This window comes from Bombus pascuorum, chromosome 3, assembly GCF_905332965.1.
Source record: "Bombus pascuorum chromosome 3, iyBomPasc1.1, whole genome shotgun sequence".
Taxonomy (NCBI): Eukaryota; Metazoa; Arthropoda; class Insecta; order Hymenoptera; family Apidae; genus Bombus; species Bombus pascuorum.
Genome location: NC_083490.1, coordinates 11,973,373 through 12,001,281, shown reverse-complemented (window position 1 = coordinate 12,001,281; position 27,909 = coordinate 11,973,373). Strand labels below are relative to the sequence as shown.

Sequence of the window (27,909 nt, the reverse complement as noted above, 5' to 3'; positions counted from 1 at the left end):
CCAAATGTTATTTCTCATTGTATATTTAAAATTTGTATTAATATCTATTACATGTTTTGAGATATTTAACGCATTACATTTGCATAGCCCGTTACCACGGATCGACTCAAATGCTTAACATTTTCACTACATCGCTTTAATTATAATCAATTATTTATGTACACATTAGAATCTTATAAAATTGCAATTATATGAAGACATGAATTATTTTCAAGTATAAATTGTCTATGTATGTTTTTCTGTATCACGTATTTCTATGTGTCATGTGCGCTCAATTTCTAATTTAATGTGCACATAATTTATTATTTAAACTAAAGTATGGAAATTAAAACGCATGACCTCATGTTTAATTGCGAACTCTTATGCGAATATTAAATGACGAATACGACATGAATATTTTTTCAAAAATCTAATATCCACTGACATCGTCGTCATTGAATATTGAACGAAATAAAATCATGCTTACAAGAATCTCACAAACTGATACCTGACAACGAGTCAGGTTTGAGCTTGTGGTGAAGAACTTTGGTGTTAATGCTCTTCGTCAACATCATTATCGATATCCAAAGAACCGAAAATGCGAGGCCACGCTTCTAGTATCTGTAAATTTTGCAACTTTTCAATCTAAACATTCAAAAACGGTAAAACATTTGTAATATCTAAAAATGTCAAATTCTTCTACCTGAATCAAGTATGACCAGGACCAGTTGAAACAGTGGAGGAGACAGCTTGCCACAATTATCAACGACCAAAACACCAGTAAATTGAAAGTCACAGATCGAGGCTCATTGGAATGTAAACTCTCAAAGTTTTTTGTCTGGGATGAATATAAGTAATCAAAGATTTCACCGATCGTCATCGTTGGTCTCACACAAAACTTTAAAAGTACTAAAACAATAAAAATATATCTGCAATATTCGGAAATCTCGATTTTCTTTACTTCGATTAAATATAAGCTATCAAAGAACCTAATGTAAATACGTATTATTATCCAAAAAGCACCAAACGAATGAAGACAATGCAATCACATCTGTACTATCTGAAAGGCTTTAAAACTTCTACTTGACTGTAGAGTCTGAGCAGTAAAGAATTCTCCAGCTTACAACGATAGTTCATACACGATTATAAATTGCAAGATATAAAAAGTTCGAAAGAGCAAGAGAGTGCATGAGAGACAGAAATCACGCATGACAGACAGAAATAGTGAGTGGGACGAAGAAAAGTAGAGGAAATATATTAAGGAGGAGGTGACATATTGGATGCATTCATTTAAATAAAGAGTTAAATAGAAAACCTGTTTTCTGCTATTCATAACATGTAGTAACATTTGATTGATAGAACAAATTTCATTTCCATTTATCTTCCGGAAAATGATGGTGCTGGGACGATCCCCCGATGAATCCTTTAAATTTGTCCTGCCACTGGTATTTTGCACTTTTCAGTACTAATGTGATATAGACCAAAAAAAATCAAAAGTTTTTGATTTTTACGCACTTTATGCGCTTTGTTTTCTGTACTTCTGTACGTATTTGTCATGTAGAAAACGAAATTTGTTGGCTTTTTGATCTACAGCGCGTCAGTTCTGAAAAGTGCGCAAAGCCGATTGGAAATTTCTTTCGTTAAAAATGAACAAAGAAAAATCTTATTCAATTCATCGATAGTTACATAATAAATGCGAAAAGACTAATTTTCTCTTGTTTTCATTATTTAAAATATATGAAATTGCAATAAAAGCGTATGATTTTCATGTGTCTACGGTGTAATTCCTTTAAGTATAATAATAATATTATTATTATTATAGATAAAACTGCAGGGAAACTATTTGCTTTCCGATTACGATAATTTCTGAGTGAGTTGTAAATCTCAACATTGTGAAAGACTTTTTTTCTGTACATGGTGTAATTGTCGGTCATAGTTCATCAGATAGTAGCAAAATTCTATTAATATCATTACAGTACGTTGTACTTATAATTATGCGTCCATGGCAGCATAAGCGTCCGTATTAATGATCAGAAATTGAATAGAATGACCTGGTCGAAAACTGACACTTATCTTCTGCTTATATATACAACGAGGGTGAGTCTAAGAAAAGCTCCTTGCAACTATATATGCAAAACTGTAAGAAATGTCTGTTATATGTAATTCAATAAAAAATGTATATAATAAAATAAATATAAAAATATTATCGATGTATTCGTTTTTAATTGTTCACAGCACTTTTTATAGTCACGCACATACAGTTGCGTAAAGAGCTTTAAGATAGCCCATCTTCCGTTTACATGTATACATTATAAACGAAAGATAAGCGGTCAGCAACCAGACTAACACGTACGCTGATAAGGACGTAAAAATAGACAAAATTCAGACGCATGATAGCATCGATCATTTTTTTGGGAACATTTTGGTAACTATGCTCGAATAAAAATAAACTATACAATTACAATGTTGATTTCCACAATCTGAAAGTCTATCTAAGTAAATATCTAAAAGTCATTGGGATTGGAAAGAAAGTAACTTTTCTATAGTTTCATTGGACAGTTAAACTATAAAATTCGTTAAATAAACGACTATAAATAGTACGATTCAATACGTAACGAAAAAGACAACTCCAACTTTTTGTGGACGAACTCGAGTCATAAGGAAAGAAGAAAAATATTTACAATTGATCAGGCTAGTAAATACGATAGTTTTTTTGTAGCAGCTAGATTAATGCACCAGATGTTAGTCTTTCGGTCACACCAAAAATTATTGTAGTAAAATACCGCCTTGCGTTAAATGTGCTAAAAATCATCCGATCGCTGATTGTGCAATAAAAAGTTCATGCTGATAATGTGAAATGTTTACCACTGATCGTCCAATAAGACGTCACATCGATAATGTTAAATCTTTTAACTGTCACGATAATCACCCTGCTAACTACATTATAGCATCAGGAAGTAATTGCACCAGAAACTATCTCTTCAGCTGTGATAGAAGTCGCTCATATATATAATATATATATGTGTGTGTCATACTCGATTAGTCACAGGTCCCCCACTACGAAGATAATCTCTCAATTTGATAATGAAGCTATTACAAAATTATATACATAAGTAATTGGCGCCAACACTCATGCGAAAACTATCTGCTAAAAACTCAGAAATCCTTATAACGAACAAATGAATTTTCCGGAACGATAAATGGAACAATTCAACACAATGTTAGATCACACCTTACGAAACTCAGGTCCAATAAAGGCAAATATAAATGTTATTGCAAATATAAGCCCAATAAAAGTGCTACGTTTAAAGAAGCAAAAAGAATTATATCAAACATACAACAAAAGCATAAGTATAAAACAAAAGAATAAACATAATAAATAAATCAATAAAAAATAAACATAAAACACTTGACCTTCAGCTGATGACTGGAAAAATTATGAAAGAACATCCGTCTAGATAAGCCCTCTATAAGGCTGATTACAAGTATCTTCAATGCAGTACTGCGATCAAAATATTTGCAAAAGCCCAAGCAAGATTTGCATTTAACGACCTCATATAGGCCAATCTTGTTGCTACTAATTATATAGAAAATACTAACGAGAATAGTACTAAGTAACCTGAAATCAATCATCTCGTCTAGAAAGCTTATTATCTAATCATCAGTTTAGATTTCGTAATAAACATCCTATAATTCAATAAGCGTATAGAATTGTTGATATCATCATTACATGTTTTGAAAAAAAGTTATACTGTTCAGCCATATTCCTAGATATCGAGAAAGTATTACCGTTCAAAATAGCAATCAATTTTCCAGCTCCATATTACTATCTCACTAAATCTTACATATCAAATAGAAAATTCATAGCCAAATTTCGGGACAGTTACTCCAATCAATACTCGATAAATGCTGGTGTTCCATAAGACAGTGTCTTAGGATCTGTACTTTATATGGTACTTTATATGCACGATAACGTTAACACTGCCTCTCAGTTTCTGCAGCAATCCCTAGTAACTTTGCAAACTTGGTTCTTAAAACGGAAAATAAAACTAAACGAGGAAAAATCCAGACGCATTACCTTTGCATTAAAGGAGCAAATATCTCGTACTGTATCTCTGAGTAACAAGCTGCAGTTGTAAAATATCTAGGCATCTACGTAGATAGGAAATTAATGTGGAAACACCACACCCAGAAGAAAATAGAGAAGACTAAAATAAAAAGAAGAAACATGAACTATTTAACGAGAAGGAACATAAAACTGAACTCAAAGAATTAACTTTTGTTATACAAGACCATCATTAAAACTATCTGAATCTACGGAATCGAACTCTGGCGTACAGTAAGCATGAGCAACATTAAAAAAATAGGAGCTCTACAATCAATAATCCTCCTTACGCTGGTTAATGCTCTCTGGTATATTAAAAACTAGGATCTTAGAATAGAATCAGTCGATAGTACAATAACGGTTTTTGCTGTGAGATACACAAAGGAATTAGAAAACCGTCTAAATCTACTAACAAACAACTTATGTTGTACATTTATCCCGACAAAAAGGAATTAGAAGACCGCTTAGATCTACTAGCAAACAACTTATATTTTACATTTGTCCCAAGGGGACTGAGTAAGAAACAACCCAATGAACTGATTAACTAAAGCATTTAATAATCTACGAGCAAATGTATTTATGTAACTCTAAGGCACGAACTACTGGGAATATGCCTACAGGTTATTGTTCCAACTCGTTATAGCAATTTACCGAATGTTCTCATGAACAAATTGTGAATTATCTCGAGGAAACTAAAAAAATCTTCATTTGTGCTTTTTCTGTCCATTTAGCGAGATCCGTATTTCCTGACGTTTCTAAAAACTTTATTTCCTGCTTTATCTAGATTTAATATTGTAATAAATTGTTACTAATCATGAATAGTTTGCTCGCTACTTGCTAATCTTGGGTTCTGAATATTTACATACATGCGTACACAATTTTGTTAATTCTTTTTAGAATAGCAACTGAGCGTGGATATTTAGCAATTATACGGGGAAAAACTACTTTCTGGACAATTTCACACATTTTTTGAAATCAACAAGAAACAAGACTTTTTTGGAAATGCATAACATAATTAGAATCATTAAATTTGGGGTTTTTGTTACGTTAACAATTTCTTAACAACCAAATATACTGTCGTTATAAAAAGTATTTGTACACTGAGGGAAGCCCATTTTTTGTGATTTTCCATTTTACGAAAATTCAAACTATTAAATCACAATAATTATAATGCACAGAACGTTTGCATAAAAATTTGGTGTATTGGTTAATAATAGGAAAAGTTCGCTCTATATTGGAGCAAAACACGGAGTGCAGTCTCTACAAAATAATTAATATTCTATTAATCATTTTTTCTCGTAATGTCTAAGCAGAGTATAAACTTCATTTCATAAGAAATACGGTTAAATCCATCGAATGTTGTTCTTTTTCTAGTGGACTAAAATATTAAAACTTAATCTTCTCAATAAAGCTGTTTTTTCTTCTTTACTCTTCGTACAGTTATATCGATAAAAAAGAAAAGCACCGTATTTTCACTCATCTCCGGAAATATTTACGATTTTTTATTTATTTTTGTTACTACATATATATTCCTTTTTTTTTTTTTTTTCTTTTTTTGGAAAATCCTACGATTTGTTCTACCGTGCGGTGCGGTGCGGGGTCGCTTCGAGGAGAAGAGGACTTCAAGCTGTTCCATCGGGAGTGAGCGAGCGAGCGAGACGGGTCGTCCCACGACGGGGCGGCTCGTGGTGGGGTGTCAGCCGCGGCTTATCTGGCGACTTTATGTATATTACGATGCCCAAGGCAGGAACACGAGCAGTTCACTGCTGGCTAACTGGTCGGAGAAGTCGGTAAAGCCGAGTCTGAGCGCGACGGCCCGGTTCATCGAGAGAAACGTGTTCGAGAGCTAACGACACTGAATTAAGACTTCTGACATACGTACGCGTACATATATACTACAAATACACAGATACTGATATATAAATATATATACATATATATACACACACGTACAGATATATATATTGTATATATTTATGTAAACGTATATACATACATAAGAAAGACAGAAACATCAACCGTTGGCGAACCAACTGAATAATTACGGGTATATACGCGCGTGCATACCGGTCAGGTGCGCGAAAACATAACCGTAGTGGAAGCTCGGGGCGGTCCAGAGTTTGGCAAACTGATCGAGCCATTATCGGTACTTCTCAGTGATCACTACGATCCAGGATGATCGTCCTCGCGTGGTCCTTGTTTGTGCTGGTTTCGTTACTCGTCGCCACCAATCAAGCGTTTCTCGCTGCTCCCGTATCAGGTATTAACAAGTGATCATTTTCTCTTCTTTTTGTACGTTAATTATTTCTCTTCTTTTCTTTTCTTTTATATTTTGTCTCGTATTATTTTATTTTGAACGAGAATTGAAAACGTTACGTGAAATCGTTACAAGTACTGTAACGAATATATGTGAAAAAATATTAATTGCTCGGTATGCATTACGTTTGTCGATTTAAAAAGTTAAATACGATGTGTGTAAAATAGTGTGCGATGTGAGTAAATATATTCGATATAAATTACGTATCGATGCGAAAAGTATAGTATATATGTATAAAACAGTGTAAAGGAAATACATATAGACATACGTGAGTAAATATTAGTCATTCTATATAAAATAAAATTTTGCATATATTGGTAAAATGGTATTTTTTCGAATTGTTCGTCGGAAAGTAGTTAAAGTGTCAGACGATAAAGTCGACGTCCTCACGTGGCGTCTCCGGTTGAATTTCCGTGTTGCGTTGACGAATAATTGCCACACACGTCCCTTGTATGTACGAAAGACGCGAGAAATTGTTCCGATCGAAATTTCGGGTAAATGGCGTGACTTTCTCGCGTGTTTGATAAGACTGGTGAGTGTAAACTGTAAACAGTGATCAGCTATGTCTAAGGTTGTTTAAGTTTAAACCGGACGGACACAAGCGGATTTGTACGGTTTCGTGAATGAATCGTGGCTACGATTTCGTGACACACGATCCTATTAATGCTTCCATGTATCATCGTTCGAATTCACGCATCGTTCAATTATTGATCACAGTGAAGTTGAGGCAGCGTAGATTTATACACTTACGTGGGATACTGGTTTGTAATTGATTCTTATTTTGATACTTGAATGCTATATTTGGTAGCTAATACTTTATGTAAATAGGTCGTTTATGTAACCTTCAAGTCACGTGGAGGTATAGAGAATACATACGTCGACTATCGGCCGAATTTTGTACGCCTTACTTTACACATAGTTGATGTGCTCTATCACTTATGTCAGTACGATAGAATATGCATATGTACGTAGTTCGTAAAGCGATTGCAATTGTTTAAGCGCTTTGACAATTTTACGAATGTCTTTACACATTTAAATTTCCTTGTTTACCGATTATATTTTAATGGTAAACGCGTTTACACATACACCGTATAATTCGTTTATACAACTATCTTTATATCCTTATGTCTATGAAAAAACGTATTTTTTTAGCATTTTTCATTACCATTTATTGCATAGACCTGTGGACACGTATACACTCGAAAGTATTTAGATCTAAATTTCATAGGCTGAAGTAGCAAAGCATAGAGTGACTACGAATTAATTTAGCTAGACGCGTACTGTAATAGAGCCACAGAACTTATACTAAGTTACTCCGGTCATAGTACCACGTATAGGTTTATTATATATTTAGACGTCGTTTCAAAATTAATTGGAAATTGCACTATACTTATTGGTTATGAGAGTCTGTTGCCACTATTTGCCCTCTTAAAACTGCCACACATCTTTTTGGAGTTAGCACGTTTAAAGGTTTCTACTGTCAATATCGTTTCTTCTGCCAAGAAAGCATACGATTTTCCAATTATTAGGGGACTATGCAAAGTTCCAATATTTTTATCTTTAATAAACTATTACAAACGTATTACAATTATCTTTTAAATAATGGTAAGATAAAACGTTTACATTAAAGGGAAGAATTACGCTTTATTAGCCGTACTAGAATTTTATACTTTTTACTCTGTTTTTTAATTCTTAATTGATATTATGAAGGCGACAATTTGGATTAAAAAATTGTATTATTTGATCGTAGATTATTTCATTTCAGTTCGTGTTTTATATAACTTGTATCACGTAAAATATAAAATGTATAAATTATAATGATCGTCTATAATGACCACGATACCAGTTTGACGTTCCTTGAACTGTACCTTCTTATAGTCGAATCGTTTGACTTCTCTCTCACAAAAGTCCCGTTAATTTCTGAGCTATCAGCAACGCGATTCAAAATAACTAAAGAATACAGAATTCGATGATGTAAATGACTGGAAAAATAACTGCGAATGGAATTTGGCGTTAACACAACGTTAGTCCTTAATAATCTAAAAAAAGAAATTAATTCATTCTCTGATGGCATTTCACATGTTTAATCTGGTTTTATCCGTCAAACGGATTATTTTATCTTCCGCGAGTCGCCAGCTAAGAGGAAATAGTTAGGTAAGAATTTAGTTTAAGGCCGGTTAATATTTCCGACAAGTTTGTCACGTATTACTATTGATCTTTGTACAAATTCACCCGTTATTCTCGTTTATAGAAGTTTCTTATTTAGAAATTGTACATAGAACTCAATTTTACATCACATTAGTATCGATTTATTTTCACTTGTTAATTCTCATTATTTAGCTGTGAAGCATAGAGTTATGTTTTGTTCGAACTTCTTTACTTCAATCTGTATAATCTTCTAATTTTTATTTTTCATTAGATTGGAAAATTTCGTTGTTAGATTTTTACTTTTACAAGTCTATTTATTCAGGTAAAACGATCCTTACAATTTTGTTTAATCGAATAAAAATGACAAGTGAAATAAGATTAAATGACATCTCTTAAATGATCATTTTCTTGTTTTTTATCTAGATATAATCTTTGTACAATTTTTTCATCGAGAAACATCGAATAAGTATTGTATATTAAATCGTGAAAGCACTAAAAGAATATTTTAATAACAGTAGTTATTACGTTGAAGACTAATCAATATTTAATTTACTTAAAATAATTGAACTTCTCCTTTCGAAAAGAAAAAAAAAGTAGAAAAGAAAAACAATTAAAAAACGATTTTCCTATAAATCTGATATCTTCATAGATATCGCCCTTATTTCTCAGGCAGTGTTTATAGCATAGTTTGTTTATAACGTTCGATCTTACGAACCGATACAATTAAAAACTAATTAGCCAGAGACTCGAATTATGAAGCTCCTCCGCATTGATCGATGCCAGTACGTACATATACTACTGACGTTCGATCGCTATTTCTAGCAAGGTTTATTCGATAAAAGAGACATCCATCAATGATCTCATTCGATCTCTATGTTTATGGATGTCATTACAAAAACGTCATCCCTTAATTTCTGCTCCAGTATAATTCGTATTAGTCATCTAACAAGCTATTTCTTACTCACTCTTACTACTTACACAACAAGAGAAAATTTGGAAAATTTTGTTTATTTGTTTGTTGTTGCAGTTTGCAGATATAATTTGAAAATTTGTTAATTCTCTTGCCTTGCATGTATTTAAAATTCTAAAAATTCTCCTCTCTCGGATAACACAAAAATTCCTTTAAGCTTCTTCTTTTTCTTTTTTGTGCAATTTAAAATTTCGAAAATCCTTCTAGTTCCTAATGGAATTTACAAATTCTAAAAACACGTTTCCTTTATACATCCTTATACATCTTCTATTTACTAAGAAAATTATTGTCAATGCATCCTCGTGTCAACAAAATTGTCTTTTCACTTGATTCTGGAGCTGAATGTACGTGTTTTCATTTTCTCAAAAATTGTCGATATTATTATATTGCTATATTGTAATATATTGCTCATCATAGTACTAAAATATTGAGGATATATGAATATTTGTCTTAATAATTATGCTCTCGGCCCCCACAAAATTTAAACTTATCAACCATTTTTAAAAGAAATAATTTCTAGATTTTGTTCATTTTCAATTACAATTTAACGTTAAAATTCTCCCGCTTATTTATTATAACAAAAAATGGACAAAAATATACTTCATATCTTGTGATCTTCAATTATTAGCAAGCTTTGTATTACCTAGAGTTTAAAATAATAGTTGATTACCTATAGCAATTTTTATCAAGATATAAGTAAAATATATATATATATCTATGAGCGATATGAAAGAAAAGAAACCCTCATGCTTGTATGTGTTAAAACCAAAGAATTTCTGTCTCTGGCTACGTGATTTTCGTGATCACACCGCACGAGATTACACGGTCTGCGTTTTCATTGTGCTTCATACGCGATATCACTTTCGAGATATTTTCAATGATCAGGATGATGAGATCGAAGTAAAGCTACAAAAAATACGCGGCTTAATTTTTAATGAAACGCTCGAGTAATCGGTTACATCGCAATCGCTAATGATCGCGAGTACGGTCGAGTGCTTTCTTATTATCGATCGTAGAACTTGAACATTTAGAATCTTCATAATTAGCTTTCATATATTTCATTATATTTACGATTGGATCAGAGGAGGATTTATGTTTGATTAAAATGTTTTTAAATCAGACTAATAAATAGGGATTAATAATTGATAATATCAATATATTCATTGGTGGTAATAGGAAGATAATAGATTTATCTTTTAACAAAATTCCCATATTTCAATTAAGAAGCTTCGTTATATCTTTTATCTTTGGTATTATTATTTTTACTGTATCTTTTTTGCCAAAGTTTTGATACTTCAATTTAAGCCATTATTTTTTTATCTTTTAATATTTTCTTCTTATTATAATCGTAATCAGTTATTTGTTCAAAAATATTAATAAATGTATACATATTGGACTGAAAGAAATATACAGGTGCTCTTCAAATGTGTACAAGATTTGAAATATTTATTATCAGTGCTATTGGAATAGAAAACTGATAAAGTGTATATATGTATTTATGTATGCGTATGATATACATATATGATTATAACAAGTTTCCTATTTTCGAGGGATGTCTCATTCGAAGATGCATAATTTCGCTGAAACAATACATTTTTTCGCGGAACTTCTCCTTTCTTTGGATCGATTTACTTTCAAGTACAACGCGTGATTCGACTTCATGAGAACTTGGCTTTTCTTGAACGCAGGTACGTTCGAAGAAACCAATCATATCGATCATACTTGTTTTTAGATTGCATGATAAAGCGATGGTCAAGAATAAATCTCTTCTCGACATATGTACATAAATCAAAAATCTTTGATGTAATAACTCTTTTATACAATGACCTTTGAATTTTTCATGACGAATGTTCAATATACAAACTTTCGATAAACAAAAGTTTTCGATTGTTTATATGATTATTCAGAATAAAAATTAACATTGAAGTAAAAGTAATTGAAATCAATGCGTGAAAAGAATTGGGACAAAGAGATAGAAGAATGAACAATAAATAAAAATTCAAATTATTATTTATCCATTCAAAAACGTTGTTATTGGCTACAGAAAGATTTATTAGGCTTCCAATATTTGAAGGAAGGAATAAAAATGTTGGTTTACAGACGATCCGTAAACTGTCAGTCAAAGAGAAAAATAGAAGCGTACGAATCCATGAAAAGAAATATCACGTTTCTTGAGCTTCTATTGAAAAATGCGTAAGTTAAAAGCATATTGCGGCTTGCAATTGTATTAAAGTGGAATACAAAGAATGGGACGAAAAGTGAAAATTACGGCACACGTAATCTAAAGTTATGAGTTTCCATTGTTCTAAGATTTGACGCATCTTCTTCTATTTTTAATGTCATTCCACTGTGTTACTGCTGTAAGAAAAATGGCTTCCTCTAATTGTTGCTGTTTTTAGAAAAACCAAGTTGCTTTGAGAAACGATGAGAAAAATGAAGAAATGTTACGAATTACGTAGTAGACAGTTTGCGCATCATGAATTTTAACCGCAAAATCCAGACGTTCCTTAAAATACGAGGAGTGTTTTAACATACTTCTGAAACTTTTCGTTGAAGGATCAGCAATTTAAGAAAATAAACGAAACGTTTTTACAGAGAAACGAAGAAAAAATCCGCGATCTGTACACGAGATGTTCGCCCTAACTTTCTATTTGATTTTTATCAATTTACCATTAAAATAAAAATATTTTCTTCATTGGCGACTTCAAACCTTTAAACCATAATCTTTTTTTTCATTTTATTAGTATCGATTTTTCTTTAACATTAAAAGCTGTTGTATACTGTCGTAAATTTCACTAATTCTAATCAATTCTACGAATTCCTGGTATCTATCCAACTTTTCTACACAATTTTTATTCGTCGTTAACTTTCTATAAAAAATATCTTTTCGTTAACAATTTCAGATTCGTACAATATAAATTTTTAGTGTTTACTTGTCCTATTTCGTTAGCTGTATATTTTTCGAGTACCTTTAAGAGACTTATTAAATTGTTGCAAATTTTATTAGTCATTATCATTAAATACGAAGTAATTCGATGTCTTCAGATCGAAGAGTGTTTATTTACGAAAACTAGTTACTAAACCGATAAAAAAGAAATCCTAAGTGTATAATAGAAAAATAGGGAACAAAAGTACAATATTAGGTTTTATCGCCTTCGCGTATGCAGTATACTCGACCACACGTTATTCCGCGATCCACTTCACAAAACACTCGACAAACCAAGAACGTTCCCACTGCGCAAACACAAGTGTCAAGAGCTAGCAGAATCAAAGTGCACTTCGGCGGAATTTACGTACCGAAAAGTGAAAAAGAACGTCAGTGGACAGAAAAATCACGTGTCTGGTCGTCACGGGGCGACGGGTTCAACGTTTGACCCCGAATCACGTTACACACTTGATTTTCTTTTTCTACGAAAACGATCATAAAAACCTTCAAAAAAATAGAAGCAAAAAAAGCAGATAGTATGTGAGAGAGCTGAAGAAGTACAATTTATGAGTTACTGGAAATTAACGATTGGAATTAAAAAGGAGGGGAAAAAAGAAAACAACTTGAGAGAAAGACGAGAAAGGCAAAAAACCGTGTAATTTATGGGTTACAGAAAATTAAGATTTGGAGTAAAAAAGAAGCTTTCAAATATTCAAGAGTGTTAAAGTCACGACTATGAACTCGTAACATGTTTCAGAAAGTACAACCATTTCCTTATTGGTTTGCTCAAATTACTAAAAATTAAATACCAATAAAAAACAATCGTTACCAATTAACGCAATAATAATTACCAATTGATGTAATTACCAATGATCGCACGAACGCCACAGGGTTGACCCAGGTCGTTCTCCAACGTATATGAACCGACATTGAATATCCTCAACAGATATTAATAAAATATAGAAAATTGTATGAGTATCTTTTTGTCGTATCTTATTGTTTCACCACAAATACAGTATTACAAAATTTGAGGAAAAGATATCTGAAGGAATGTAAACTTGAGGAGTGAACAGAACAGGGTCAAAGGATGCAGTGACGCAAAGGCTGATAGACACATTAAACGGGAGACAAAACGACGAGAGGCGGAATGAATTTGATTTTACACACGTTAATTACACGTGCACCAACGTTGGGCCGAGTGGTAGTTAAATACCCTGGCCCGATCGATTCGTTTACCTTAATTGTCGCCGGTTATCCGTTAACGAGCCTGTCGTTTTCTGTCAGCCCTATTGGCAGCTTGCCAGTGGCCCTTTTAAACCCGCCAGCAGGCCTCGTCGATTGGATATTGTGGTGAACTGCTGCAGCTGCAGAAAAGACTTGCATGTGCGCGCTTGCATGCCTAAGGCGGGTCCAGCATGGCTTATGTATCGGGGGCAAAAACAATAAATATCGTAGTCATCGAGAAGTGACGAGTGGAGAAAGGATAAGTAACGAGAGGGATGTGATTTCGGCACCTCTGAATCTTTTTTGCAACTTTGTTTAAAATTCAGAATGATGGGAAAAAGGAAAGAAAGAGAGAGAGAATGAGACGTGAAGATTTGTTTGATTTTACGAAGCTAATAGCTGACTGAGAATCATAATTGCTTGCCACTTTATTGCTATTTTTCCTGAATAAGTTTAGTACTACTATATGTATATTGACTTAATGGTGTTAATTAATTTCTTCTATTTTTCATGACTCGTGATTATACTCGCCATCTTGTTACTATTTTTTGTGAATGAGTTCAATTATTATTATTTTGTATATATCGAAGTGCTAATCAAGATATTTTTATCGTTTAGAAATTAATTTTTTATACGTAAACAAAATACTTATTTGTATGTTCATTGCTATATGTATATCGATGTTTATTTATTGTACACTTGATAATGTATTAACATTGAAAATTGTATATTATTGTATAAAACTCTTATTATTTTGTAAAAGTTTTATACGTTAGTCTGATTCAAGCAGAACAAAGTAACAGTTATTTTAAACATTTTTGAGGAAAAGGTGATTTAATAAAAATTAAATTTTATTTAAATGCAAGCCAGTTATCAATAAATCTCAAAGAAATTTCTCAAAAACTGATATGAAGAACTGAAAAAACTGAAGAATATTAATTTTTTATTGTTCTGATTGCGAATAAAGATTATAAATGATTAATTTTTTTAATGATTACGTTCGACTATTTTCGAAGTTATTAATATTACTAGTAATTAGTATTCGTTGACGACATGAAAACATTTAATCATAAAACTTATCTATTTTATTAAGCAAAACACCGATATCAAAATATATGAAACAAAGAATAAGATAAAAGATACTGTAGTACGATATTTTTATTAACTCTCGTAACAATATTGTAATACAATATCTTTTATCCTGTTCTTTGTTTCATATATTTTCATACTTCTCTTTTTGCTTAATAAATATTAAAGTTTCATAATTAACTTTTCTACGTTATTAATAATTATGTATTTACTAATTATAAATAATGTTAATAGCAATCAACAATAGCCGAACGTAACCAGAAAATACTGATACTATTGATAATGGTTATCGGTAATCAATATTAAATTTCCATTATCAATAATAATTATTCGTAATCAAATTAAAATTCCAATCATCGATAATGATTACCGGTAATCAAAAGAATTTTAATTATTTATAATCGTTATTCGTAACCAAAATTTTTCTTAATTCAAGATATCAACTCTTATGCCGTAACCTTTAGAATTTCTAACAGTTACAGCAGATAAAATTTATAACGGTATGATATCTGAATTCAAGTCAATTTCGACATAGTTGTAACATTAGACCATATACTGTAACATGAGATCCACAATAGTGGCTACAGAAAGTAGAACTTCAGGTTAAGAAACCTAAGATGCTTCTTGACATCTCTCCTTGACACTTTCATCTTCTTTGAATTTTATTGAATATTTTTATTTTTCTGAATCCAATATTCAGATAAAAATGAACAATTTTAACAATCATGTGATATTTGGCCATGAAAATCTCAAACATTTCTAATTATTCCAACTAAAGGAAATATAGAATATTATCGTAGATTGATACACATATAATAATAATACGTACATATAGTAACAAAAAAACATATATCTCGATCGCAAAAGATTTCAAAATTATAGCAAATTTCTTCCAACGGAACATCGAACGACTAGATTCGACTAGGCTCAAAGAGAACGATTTACGTACATCCGTCGTTACGTCTCGATTCACCGAGTGGTAACGCGAATTAATCAGAGATCCGATTAATCGTCGACTAATCAGCTGGTGTGGAATATTCTGTCCGATTATTCTAGACCATGAATCTCAATTTCATGCTATAGAGAAGGCGATCACGAACGTCGTCGAGAAAAAATTTAGGAAACGAATGATCTTTGGGATGATGCAACATGACATTGACTTTTACAAACATCGCCTTTCTCTTTTCTGAGACTTAATCGACCTCTCATCTTTCTCATCATCAGTAGAATTTTGTGGAAACTTCATTTATACGTAGTTTAAGAAAAATGAGGGACGATAGTGATATTTATCATCCAATTATATATGAAATTTTATCGCTTAGTAATTTATGATCATAATATCATAAATTAACAAACAATAAAATGCCTTAAGCTCGTTTATTGGGTTTACATGTTGTTGCTCGTTTTTAATCGTTCTTCCCCATAATTATTTTTAATAATATAACAGTTAATTTCTGAATAGTCCTACATTTTTACAACAAAGCGTATAATAATAAAAAGGGTCATAATCCTTATCATAAATCCCTAAATGTAGAGCTTGGAATTTTCATCCTTCCATAAATTCTGGAAATAAAGTTTTTTTATTTCAATGTACACAATACGCCTTTCCCGATTTTTTTTTTTTTTTTTTATTCAAATCGCAGAATATTTAACACTTGATGGATTAATTACTGAAAAATTTATTACCGGATTAAAAGATTAATTACTACGATAACCAAATTTTAATTTTCCTTGTATCCTAGGTAAACAATTGTCAGTTTTAGGAAAACTAAAAAATGACTAATTATAAAAGTATTAATATTCTTGAAAACACTGTTCTATTCAGTGTATTACCATTGTTGGCGCCTATAATGCCACTAGCAATTCTAATTAACGCGTAATTTTCTTCAAGATGTGACCTATAGATGTTTTTCTCGATCTCGATGGAAATCAACAAGAATAAATAATCGTCGGCATTGTGACTCGTTTTCTATGTTGCATATTCAGCGAAGCTCCCATCTCGAAATATTTACGCTTTAAACAACTTTTAAACACTTGCTGTTTACCAGGAATTCATTAAAGAGATTGACACTAATCGGTAATTCGGTTCTCCCACGATTAGTCTTTCTCAGAATAGTCCTTTGCATAATACTTTGTCTTCTCCTTTCTTTGTTTTTCCGGGGGAAAATATTGGAAAATCTATATATATAACAGCTGTTTACATGCTATTTTAGAAGAACGTAATCAATTTTACGTGTGTTGTTGAAATGTTTTATGACTTTCTGCTGCGTTAAAACGCTGCACGTTCCGAAAAATTTGAATATTAACCAAGAAGAGCTGTTTGTATTACCCGAGCAGTTTTTATTTTTTTCAATTTGTAATTAAAATCTCGTGTAATCATCTTTGAAGCTCTTTTATAAAAATTCAAATAATTTTATGTTTATTATTGAAATATTGTACGACGTCATATTGGATGGCAACGTTACAGGAAATATTAAGCAAGGAGTTTTGCTATTAATTAAAGAAATATATTTTTCTGAATTTGTAATTCAAACAAGATAAGTTAAAAGCAAGATCAAAGCACCAAAGGAATAGTGGTTATTTCCTTGCTACAGCGGTAGCTTTACAACCAAATATCTTACTGTAATTTTGTTCGATTTTAGAGTCATATTAGAATTCTTAATTCGTGGAATTTTAATGATATAATCAGATTTAATAATTGTTAAAAAATTAACAAATATTTTGAACGAATTAAAAGGCAAATTTTCTCTAGTAAGTCTTGTCGTTAAACAATCCAAGATACAACATTGTTCAAGATAAAAAACTTTTCCATCATGCATGTTTCATTAAATATTCAAAAGCACGGAATCGTGTTGTTTCGTGTGCGTTAATGGACGAGAAACGAAACTGGGCTAAGAACAGAGTCGAACTGAAAAATCGAACAGCGCATTGTGCCGATTAAAGGCATTCATTATCGGCGTTGTTTTTGCTGGTCTAAAATCGAAGACACTTCCAGCAAGTCGTAGCTCGTTATCGCGACCCAAGATCAGCAGATTTTTCGAAGATAACCTTCGAATTAGAAGAAGGTTAGAACCTCTTACAGGCAGTTAGAACCTTCTTAATAGGAGACTTCGTTAACCGATCTCGTTTTTATGCTGTAAATTACTCGATTCCCATTAACTCTTGGCATACTAAGATGGGATGGACGACGTTCTTTGTTAGGATTTTTTTTTTATCCCTGTACAGCGAGGTACTATAAAACGTAATTGGTTTTAGAATCTCACTCGTTGCAACTTCTATTGTACATTGTCGGCCTTAAATATCAGGACATCCACTCGTTATACATTTATTGGAAAACTTATTTATAGCAGTTTTATTGCTTGAAAAATACTTTATCCATAGATTGTTAGATTGTTCTTTAAACTATTGGTCAGATAGTACAGATTCTTCTAAATTGATAAAGAGATCATAGTTAATTAATACGAGAAGTACGTCTATATTTTTGAAATATTATTATGCTAATTTATTTATTATCACGTTATTGCACTATTCTGTTGTATGAATATTCTTCGTGTCACGATGTTTCACTCGTCATTGTGATAATGACATTGTATGGTTCTTCTATTACATAATATTTTCCAAGGATAGAATCTCGTGAACTTTGTAGCGTGGCGTCATCCTATGAATAACGTGATTATAGAAAATTAAGAATAAAATCAGAAAATTTGTTACTTCTTTGTTACTTAAATCGCAGAAAATAGACGAAAAATATCGACGACTGATAATATGCAGAAAAATTTCTTCATCTCGATCTTTCCGAACGAAGAAACATACACATTTGCACTGTTTATGAGATAATTATAGTCTGATTTAATTTTTCGCTTAATCTTTTCCTTCCATTTTTAAATTCTCAAATATGTACTTAACAACTTTCATTTCAATGTTTAATTGTAATGGAGAGATAGAGTGACGAAATTGAAGGACTTCATCGCAAACTTTATAATTGAATATAATATGAATTTGCCACGTTGTTTCGAGAGTCTAAATGAACAATCAAGGATTAAATATTTCTGTATGCGTTCCAATCCGTTTACATCTGTGGTTATTTATCAAGTTATGCATTTTGGAATACGGGAAGATTGTAATTAGCAAGATATTAAGCTCGTTCAGATTGGCAGAGGATATACTGTCTGGATGTTAAATATTCGTCGTGCAAAAAACAACCACGTACGAATAGATCCATTGTCTTTTAGGTTTTCGCTTACTGTACGTTTCATATTGAGTACACAGTATAGACTTTTATATTACAGAGTAATGTAATTTATTATCAATCCTCTGTAAGTAAGCTCATAATAATTTCTATTCTAAATTATCAATGTCTTTACTGTATCATATTATTAGATCAAATATTTGAGATTTTTTTTAATAAAAATAAAAAGTCGGAGGAGAGAATCTCAAGTTCTATTTTTCATTATTTCCTTGAAGTGACCTGATATAAAATTCTTCGGTAGTTTTGAAATTTTGAAATAGCGATGACGTTTGTCTATTGCTGTTCTACATTGCTAGGCTTTTCTCCTCTTCTCTTCTCCTTTCACGAATAACAATAAGCAAGAATGAAATATAACTTGTTTCATCAATCATATCTTATTGCAAAATTATTCCAAAAAATGCAAGAAGTCGTTTCATAACTACCGCGAATATTTTAAAAAATAAAATAAATAGAAGAAATTTCTGTTTTTAGTAGGGATAAAAAACATTATAAAAATAACAATGAGCAGCATTCTCAATTCTTCTTTAATCCAAAGAAACTTAATAAGTTTATTTAGATTGGATCGGCTTACGAATTTTGAATGCTAAAGAAAACGGATTATTTACAAAAAGATATTATGCAATAAACTTGAGAAATGTAAATAACTATAATAATTTTATGAATAATAATCGTGAATAAATGTTTTCGTTTTATTTTTTTTCTTCGAAGAAAAACCAGATGGATATTTTGTATACTTCATAATTTACTGTCATTATATAGATAAACGTTCGTTTAAAAACCTATGTTTTTATAAAATTACATTGTTTATATTACGTTCATACTTGTTATTAATTATCTATTTATACTTGATAAGGCACATAAATAATAAACCTAATGTAAAATAGTAATTAATATAATTATCGACAAACGTTCACCTAACTTTATGATTGTAATGGATAAATGTTCAACAGAAGCAAATACAACTACATAGTACTATTACTATGTACTGCTACTATAATTTTATAATTTACTATCATTACTTGTATAAATATTTATTTATTATACCATAGATCACTGTCTTAAAGAGGTACTTTTAAACTAAGGATATCAGCTTCCACACATTCATTATTAATGATTATTCATTAGTTTCTAATAATTTACTATTACTATATAAATATCTATTTATTATACTATATACACTAATATCTTTCTAGAATTATATTACACCTTTGAACCAAGATTATCTATACCTCTAAATCATGAGATCTAATTGGTGTGTCCTAGTTCGAGGCAGGACCATCGTGAATTACCCTAATCTCGCTAAATTTCTGGTCGACCGGTTCAGTGACCTAGCCAGAAACTTTCTATGGCGGATTTATAAATGTTAACGCGTCTATTCTGCGCCTGTAGAACCGTGTAACAGGCCCAGGAAACCGTTATAGCTCGTGGGTCGTCGTTATATTTGTGACGTCGAACAACTGTCCTCGTTTGTGTAAAAATTACACGCGTGAATACAAAGTCGTTCGTTCGTTGAATAAATAAACGTCTTTATGCTTTTTGCATTTACAAGTCTGAACATCTCTTGAATATAAAAAGAATCGTTTGAAATAAAATCACTCGATGTAACAGACGGTGCTTTTTATGGAAAGATGTGCAGACATCGTCTCGTTACTGCATCTGACCATGAAGTTCCGGATGTACTTACACGAAGGATAGACTGCGAAATAGTATAGAATAAAGTGAGAATTTGTAGAGAACAAATCTGAATTGGTTAACACGAATTAATTAGCATTTGATATTCTTATATTTCGTGTAATATCGTAAGTTTGATTAATTAATTTTAGATTACTCGAATTTAGATTAATTTTATTTAATTTTGAGTTAATAAATTCCCTCTATTTTCTCTTATAGACAAAATGCTACGTTTAAAAAAATTGTACGTTTTCAAAGCCATAATGTATGGTATTAAAAGAGCTTGATTACGCGTCCATTTCACAGAGATAAAATTTCTTATTTCACAATTTTAGATTTTCAAAATTTAATAGCAAAGTATGAAAACATTTTTAATAATTGAATATATAAAAGATATACGAATAACAGTAAGATATGAAGAAATTTCATTACACCTGGGTAATTCCAATATTTTCGTATGATAAATATTATCCATTGCGAAGTATTTATCGATAAAATCATGGAACCTGATTGGATGGAATAAAGGATTCGTTAGATGTCTTGTTCAAAAAACTCTACAATTATCTTGAATCTCTGTTCGAGAGGAAGACCTTCGAACGTACTCTTTTGTTTTTGAGGCCGAGTCCAGCCGGTGGAACTTGGCCACCGACCAACTTTCACGTTTGTCGTGTATTATTATCGGAAGTATTGTTATCTGGCCTGAAGTGTACAGCCATTGTTCGCGTGCACGTGAACGGATACAAGAGCCTACACTAGACTTTCGCCGGATGCTGTGGCTCTAAGGGACGACCCTTCGGCGTTTGTTTCAAAGTCGGCCGCGTGAACGAGATCGAGATAGTGCATGTTACACTGATCCATATTTGTCAAATATACCCGTGGAAAGATCTTTCAAATAAATCGAAACACTCTCAACGTTAAAAAGCTAAAACTTCAAAAGAAGTATGTTTCTTCGAACTTGGAAACGCCTTGAGAAATTTTAAATGTACAATTTACATACGCGCAGAATTTCCAGTTTGCGTAAGAAAAAGATTGCCATTTTCCTAAGTGTTCTCCTTAATTGAGTATTTATCTTTCTATGGGAACACGTGTGAAAATTCTCAAAATTTGAATAAAATGTTCGATTAAATCAAGCTGATCTTTTGCTAGAAAAATTTCTTTTTATTTTTCTTTTTGTTCGAGTACCTTGGATTTTGATATAAATTATCAATAATCAGTATCATCTAAAGAAAAGATAATCAGTATCGTTTAGATCAATGAATTCGAAATATACTGTAGGAATCTGCAACGAAAGAAAGAATCGCAATATTATGAAGACTGTGCAGTTACCGATGCAGTGCGTTATCAAATGCATATTACGTGAACGATTATTATAAATATCAAATGCGTGACTATGCTCTTTTACGCGATACAACGTAGACAAGCATCGTAATTGCCTTAACTGCACGTGTATATTTTATCTGATTAGTACGAACGTACTCTCTATTCACCAAACGAATCGGAAAGATTTTAATCGGATTTTTTACGTTCACTAGACGCGTTTCTATAGATTGTTGGCTATCTGCCAAAAGTCTGGTTGTAGAAATTGCTTAAATTTTACGTAAGAATACAGAGCGAGCGATTTTCTCAGTGTCCAAAAATAATTTCACCGTCAAAATCTGATCCCTCGTCGGGATCGATAACACAAGATTCTTTGGCCCTGCATTTTATCTTTCGAAAACATATTTTAATCTTGGCGATAAGCGATCGACGCGATAATATTGAATCGTTAATCATGATTTCAAATTATATTTCGCGTTTTAATTCGATTATTCACCGATCTAAGAATACTAGAGTAGAAAGAGAATGAACTCCGATGAAAGTTATAAGGCTTCTTGAAGAGTGTTATCGAGTAAATTGAAAAATTGAAAAATTTCCTCCACTCGTTTACTGTATTGATTTAATTGTTTTTCAATGAACACTTGGCTGGTTATTAATTGCTTCTTATATCTTCAAATTTGATGAATCCAAGGATAGTATGAAAAACGATAAGGATGTAACGAGTATATATATATACATTATTAGCATTATATCAGTAATATAATAATAGCTGTTTTTATAAATACCGTATTATACATAATATGTTACTGCAATAGAATATCACCGTACAATGCAAAGCAATAATTTAATACACCATTTTTCTCTATTCTCTCTATATCTATGCTTCGTAGTTTTTCTTAAGTATTTCCTTTCTAATAATTAATTTAAGTTAATTGAATTTACCTCTGCCAAGAAAAATCTCTATTTTGCTATTCATTAAATTCCTATCTTTTAAATACGGAGACAAATTATATAAATAACACGTAAAAAGAAATTTCCAATGTCTCCATGTCTACATGGTTTTATTTGGATAAGTACATTAGCAAACTGTATATGGAAAGCTTTCTCTTTCCCTCTCTCTCTCTTCGTTATCTTTTATATCACAACTATTTTTATTGTTATCGTAATAAATCGTAAAATAGATGATTATCGGAAACAATGTATATTCTAGTAAAAGACTATTATAATTTCATCAAGACTATCTATAAAATTGCATCAGCAAAATAATAGTCACCTCGGCATACCACACATATGTAAGTACCCTCTTATGATAAAACTACGGATACAAAATCGCTCTAATACTGTAATAAGATTGCACTAATTCTATAATAATACTACTTTAATCATTTTAGTAGACATTGCAATAAATCTTCTAGTAGGTATCACAACAACAAATTAGTATATTATTATTACTATACTTAATAATATATATATAATATCTTTTCTTTCTATCTGTTTAACTTATTCTTATTTCTTCTTCTTTTATTGTAATTTTTATAATAATACTACGCTCATCGTTTTATTCTATTTTTGCAATAAATGTGGCAATTAATAGAAAAGAAGCATCGCGATAAAGATGCAATTTCTTATGTAAAGTTTCTCATTTCTTCCAAAAGAGAAGAAAAGAAAAAGAACGAGGAAGTAGGTATAAGAAGTGTGACCAAGAAAGCCTCGAGATTCTCAAACGTGACTACTATTTGTCGCTAGGCGAATGAAATTTTATCAGATGACGCGATCATGCGTAGTAAACCGCAGTCTGGATGATTAACCGCGCGTACACGGGCATGTAAGACATATGACCGATTCGCGAACCGTCTAGGAATAGTGCAATACAATGGAGAACAACAGCTTTACCAAGAGAAGTCAACGAGGACTCCACGAACAGTCAACAACACGTTGCGCAACTTTTATAGTCGCGCTACGTACTTACATCACTGCAAAGAAACACTAGTGGATATACATTTATTGTTAGATTCATCTGCCTTCAGATAATTAACTGTGTCACTAATAAGAGTCGATTAATGTTGAACAACATAATTAGGAAACAACTTCATGCTAACCTTCTGTAAGCAGCTCTTATGGAATAATGTTAGTTACAAGAATTATAATTACTCTGAAATTGCTCTCAAGTTCTATGAATATTTTTATTTATGCATTGACAATTATAAATCATTATTCATAAGTTGCATGACTATTGACATCCATCAATCATTTATTTATGAATGATATTAATGAAAGATATACATTACGTTAAGTTGTGCTCTGATTCTTATAAAAAATTAAAAAATACAAAGTTTTATTACTTTTTGTATGTAACGTGCTAGTCGGAATAAATTTGTTAAACTTTTCATTGTTTTCATAGCTATGTGAATATTTCTAAATGGATAACTATAATTGTTCTTAATTTATGCAAAGATGGTTACGTCTTGAGACAAGTTAAACAATTTACAACACAATATTGTTCAATACCAGCGAAATTCAATATAGCGGATATCGAATGTCAATGAATTTTTTTTGTCATTTTGATGCTTAACATTGACAATATGTATGTTGATGATATTAAAAATACGAGAAAGCTATGGAGATCGAAGAAACTTTATTTTCTTTGAAATTCGATGCTTCTCAAGAATAATTAGAGGAATTAATTACACAGCGTTAAGGGGTTAAAAATTACTTCCTCTACAAAGAATTATCATGACTTCTTCCTAATTATTTCTTTTTTTTCCCCTTATAATTTTGATCAGTCTATAGGTGATGCAACGTACTTAACATTTCCTCATAGTAATTGGAAAAAAGTTTCTAGTATAACAGAACAAGCTTGTAGCGGCATGAACCTATTTCATGAGCACGCCGGAACGAGGAGACTTTAAGCACACTTTCATAGCAAAGTTAGCCAGCAACTTTTCGGTAAAAAGTTTATCAACGAGATAGAACCGAGTACCAAGATAGGACAGGAACACGAGCCACCCTATTTCTTAACAACTATGAAACAAACGCATTACGAAGTAGGTCGGCGTTCGTTTTAGAAGTGATAGAAAAATGGCATTAGGTAGATGTAGGGTTTTCTGAGAAACTTTTCTTTACTCATAAAGGAAGAGCTGATTGGAGCCAACGAAACGATAAAATTTAATATATGTGCTTCAAAAGTGTCTTAAAAATATAGTATACTCAAGTAGACAGAACAATTCACTGGCCTATAATACAGAGCGCACATTTTAGACGTCAGTTTTAATTAAAAAATATGCATTGTATGGTGTACTAAAAAGAACGCGATATCGCACAATGGATCATTTGTTGGTATTGTGCGAACAAACGCGTATAATTTGTGTTTATCGTAACTGTATTTTTCCCGTAACTCCCCACTTTTAAATTATGTATTATAATTTACAATAAGCCTCTTGTTTTCCCGTTGCATTCTTCCTCGAATGCATTCCTAGTGATATACAGTTTGGCGTAAATACCAGATAAGAGAAATAGAAAAAGATCGGTGAACAAAACGTGTCTTATTATTTTTCGATCGTAAGACGTTTCCATCATCCACCAACAAAACTAAAGAAAATTCTTGATAAAAATTGTTTAAAATATTACTTGATTTTTGAGTTAAACATTTTTATCGTCTTTTTAACAATTATCTATGCTGGAAAATATCTGTTATATCTATTTAATTACTATAGTAAATTATAACATTATTTTGCGAAATTACATAACTTTTTTTTTGCGTCTTAAACTATCTTTTTTGCGTCTCTGTATACACCTACATATTCGTAATTGTTCTATTAAAGCGTTCAAGAGAATTCGAATCGAGTCTACCTCTTCTATCTGGAATTTAAAACTCATTTGTGACTAACACCGGTGCCAACGAGAGGCAAATTGGCGCGTAACAGCGCGTTCAATGGTTTAACACGATTATTGTATTAATTACATTTGCAATTATCCAAGCAGAATAAGCACCAACAAGTAAGGGTCAATTATCTAAATTGTGCGCGCAAGGTAAACCGCGAACCATCTGGATTGCCATGTCACCATTGTTTTTCCCACCAGCTATATCTCATTTCGGTGATCTCAATCGTAAAACTGTCCGAAAAATTCCACCTCTTTTTTGCAACTGAATGATTCATACCTAATTATTCATATCCATCAGAATTCTAAGACGTCAGTATACACAGTGTGATAGTGTAAATTTCCTGAATGATTAAAGAAGAAAACACGATAGGTATTCATTTATATAAGCTTGTTAGACAATTTTGTCAAGAAGTAACTTCTTTTTCTTGATTTATAAAAGCTACATGGTAATTGTACAATAATTTGATATAACATTAAAAGAGTTTGTTTCCAGGTGAAAAACGTAGAATGTTTCTAAAATATATGTAGTTGAAACGATCGAAGATCCGTTTCCAAAGGTCTTTCTTTATTTATTGTCCACGAACCTTAAAAGATGACCAAAATCGTATTTAGTTCACAGCATGCGTTGCCAGTTTTAAACGTTTCATTGATATTAATACGTGCCGCATAAAACTTTCTATGTCTAAAAAATCAAAAACCCGAGTAAGAATTGTTGCAAAAGAGAAAAATGAAATGAAGAGAAGAATCCCGATATGTGACATAAAAGACAATCTATATCTAGAAAGCTAAAAACTTTAGTAATAATGGCAAAAGAGAAAGGCAAGACAAGGAGAAGGGTAAAGCGAAAAAAAAAAAGAATCGGAAGATTCAGGAAGAGGCAAAATCTTATCCAAGCTGTTCAATTTGCCTGACGGCATATTGGAGACGATGCAAGTCCTCGCCAATTTCTCGTCAGACCATCTCCTGTAATCGTATTCCCGAAGGTCGCCGATGATTAAGACTGCATCGTACATGGAATGTACGTAAAACCGTGGTGAATCGTCTCGCGTTAAGTGGGGAAAAAGGCCTGTATAAGCGGTTCCACGTAAAACGTGAACGTTTCGAGGATCACGTACGCCTTTTTCCTTCGAAGGAAATGAAAAAACCTGAATATGGAAAATCTTGGTGCCGACCTGTTCTGCGCTGGTATATCGACGTTGGCACAACGAAAGTTGCATAAGCTCCAACTTTGTTCGTCATAAAAAAGAAAAAGATGGAAGTAAAAGAAAAAAAAAAACGGATCATACTTTTATTAGTCAGGAATTGTGCTTGTTATTGGATACTTTTACTTACTATTTAACTTACGATACGAAAATTGTGTATACGAAATTTGTGTTGCACGGTGGCAAAATAAAGACACAAATATATTGTTAGTATGTGAATCGCGAAAAAAGAGAAGAATGAAGTGAATCTTGTTTTTATTGCCCAATTACATTATCTTTTTATTGTGTATTTTCTTGCCGAACATATATACGTGGGTGGTAAAATAGAGACACAGACATGTTATTACGTTATTGTGATCTGAGTCACGAAAAAGAAAGAAAATCAAGTGAATTCAATTTTTAGTAACCAGACACTACCAATAGATAATTTTCACTTACAATATATTAAATTTATATTTTAAAAATTTATACACCATCGTTCAAACATAGAATTTTGTATAAAAAAATTTATAGAGCAAGAAAATACATGCAGTAATTAGTTAAATTTAATATCGAATAATACCGCCAGTAAATGAACTTACCAAATAAAGGAATATGTACTTCTAAAGAAAAATGAGACAATCAGCTACACATATCTTATAAGATATCTATGATATGTCAATCCATTAAAAACTGATCAAGAAATCGTCTCGAGACCACAATTTCACTGTTTTACGTTTTAACTGCGTACTCTTGAGAGTCAGAGTCACGAGAATACGAGAGTACGAGAATATCGTACTTAGAACTCGTACCACTCACAATCAATATGTACATTATACTATAATCTCAAA

At 31.7% G+C, this 27,909-nt stretch overlaps 1 protein-coding gene and 1 long non-coding RNA gene across 4 annotated transcripts in view; one reads left to right on the top strand and one right to left on the bottom strand.

Annotated features, from left to right (window-relative positions):
• Positions 1–5: 5 nt before the first annotated feature.
• Positions 6–27,909, bottom strand: LOC132905538 (uncharacterized). 2 transcript variants are annotated; one of them, XR_009657821.1, is made up of 3 exons: positions 27,661–27,909; positions 683–888; positions 6–600 (listed from the first exon to the last, which is right to left on the bottom strand). It is a non-coding gene; the product is annotated as an uncharacterized LOC132905538 (long non-coding RNA). The 2 variants fall into 2 exon arrangements; XR_009657820.1 differs by lacking the exon at positions 27,661–27,909 and adding an exon at positions 969–1,311.
• Positions 5,836–27,909, top strand: part of LOC132905536 (uncharacterized) — a 33,168-nt gene continuing 11,094 nt past the window's right edge. For both annotated transcript variants that reach the window (XM_060956922.1, XM_060956921.1), the window contains exon 1: positions 5,836–6,344. In XM_060956922.1, the coding sequence (XP_060812905.1) occupies positions 6,260–6,344 (85 nt within the window). In that variant the 5' untranslated portion in view covers positions 5,836–6,259. The remainder of the gene's footprint in view (positions 6,345–27,909) is intronic.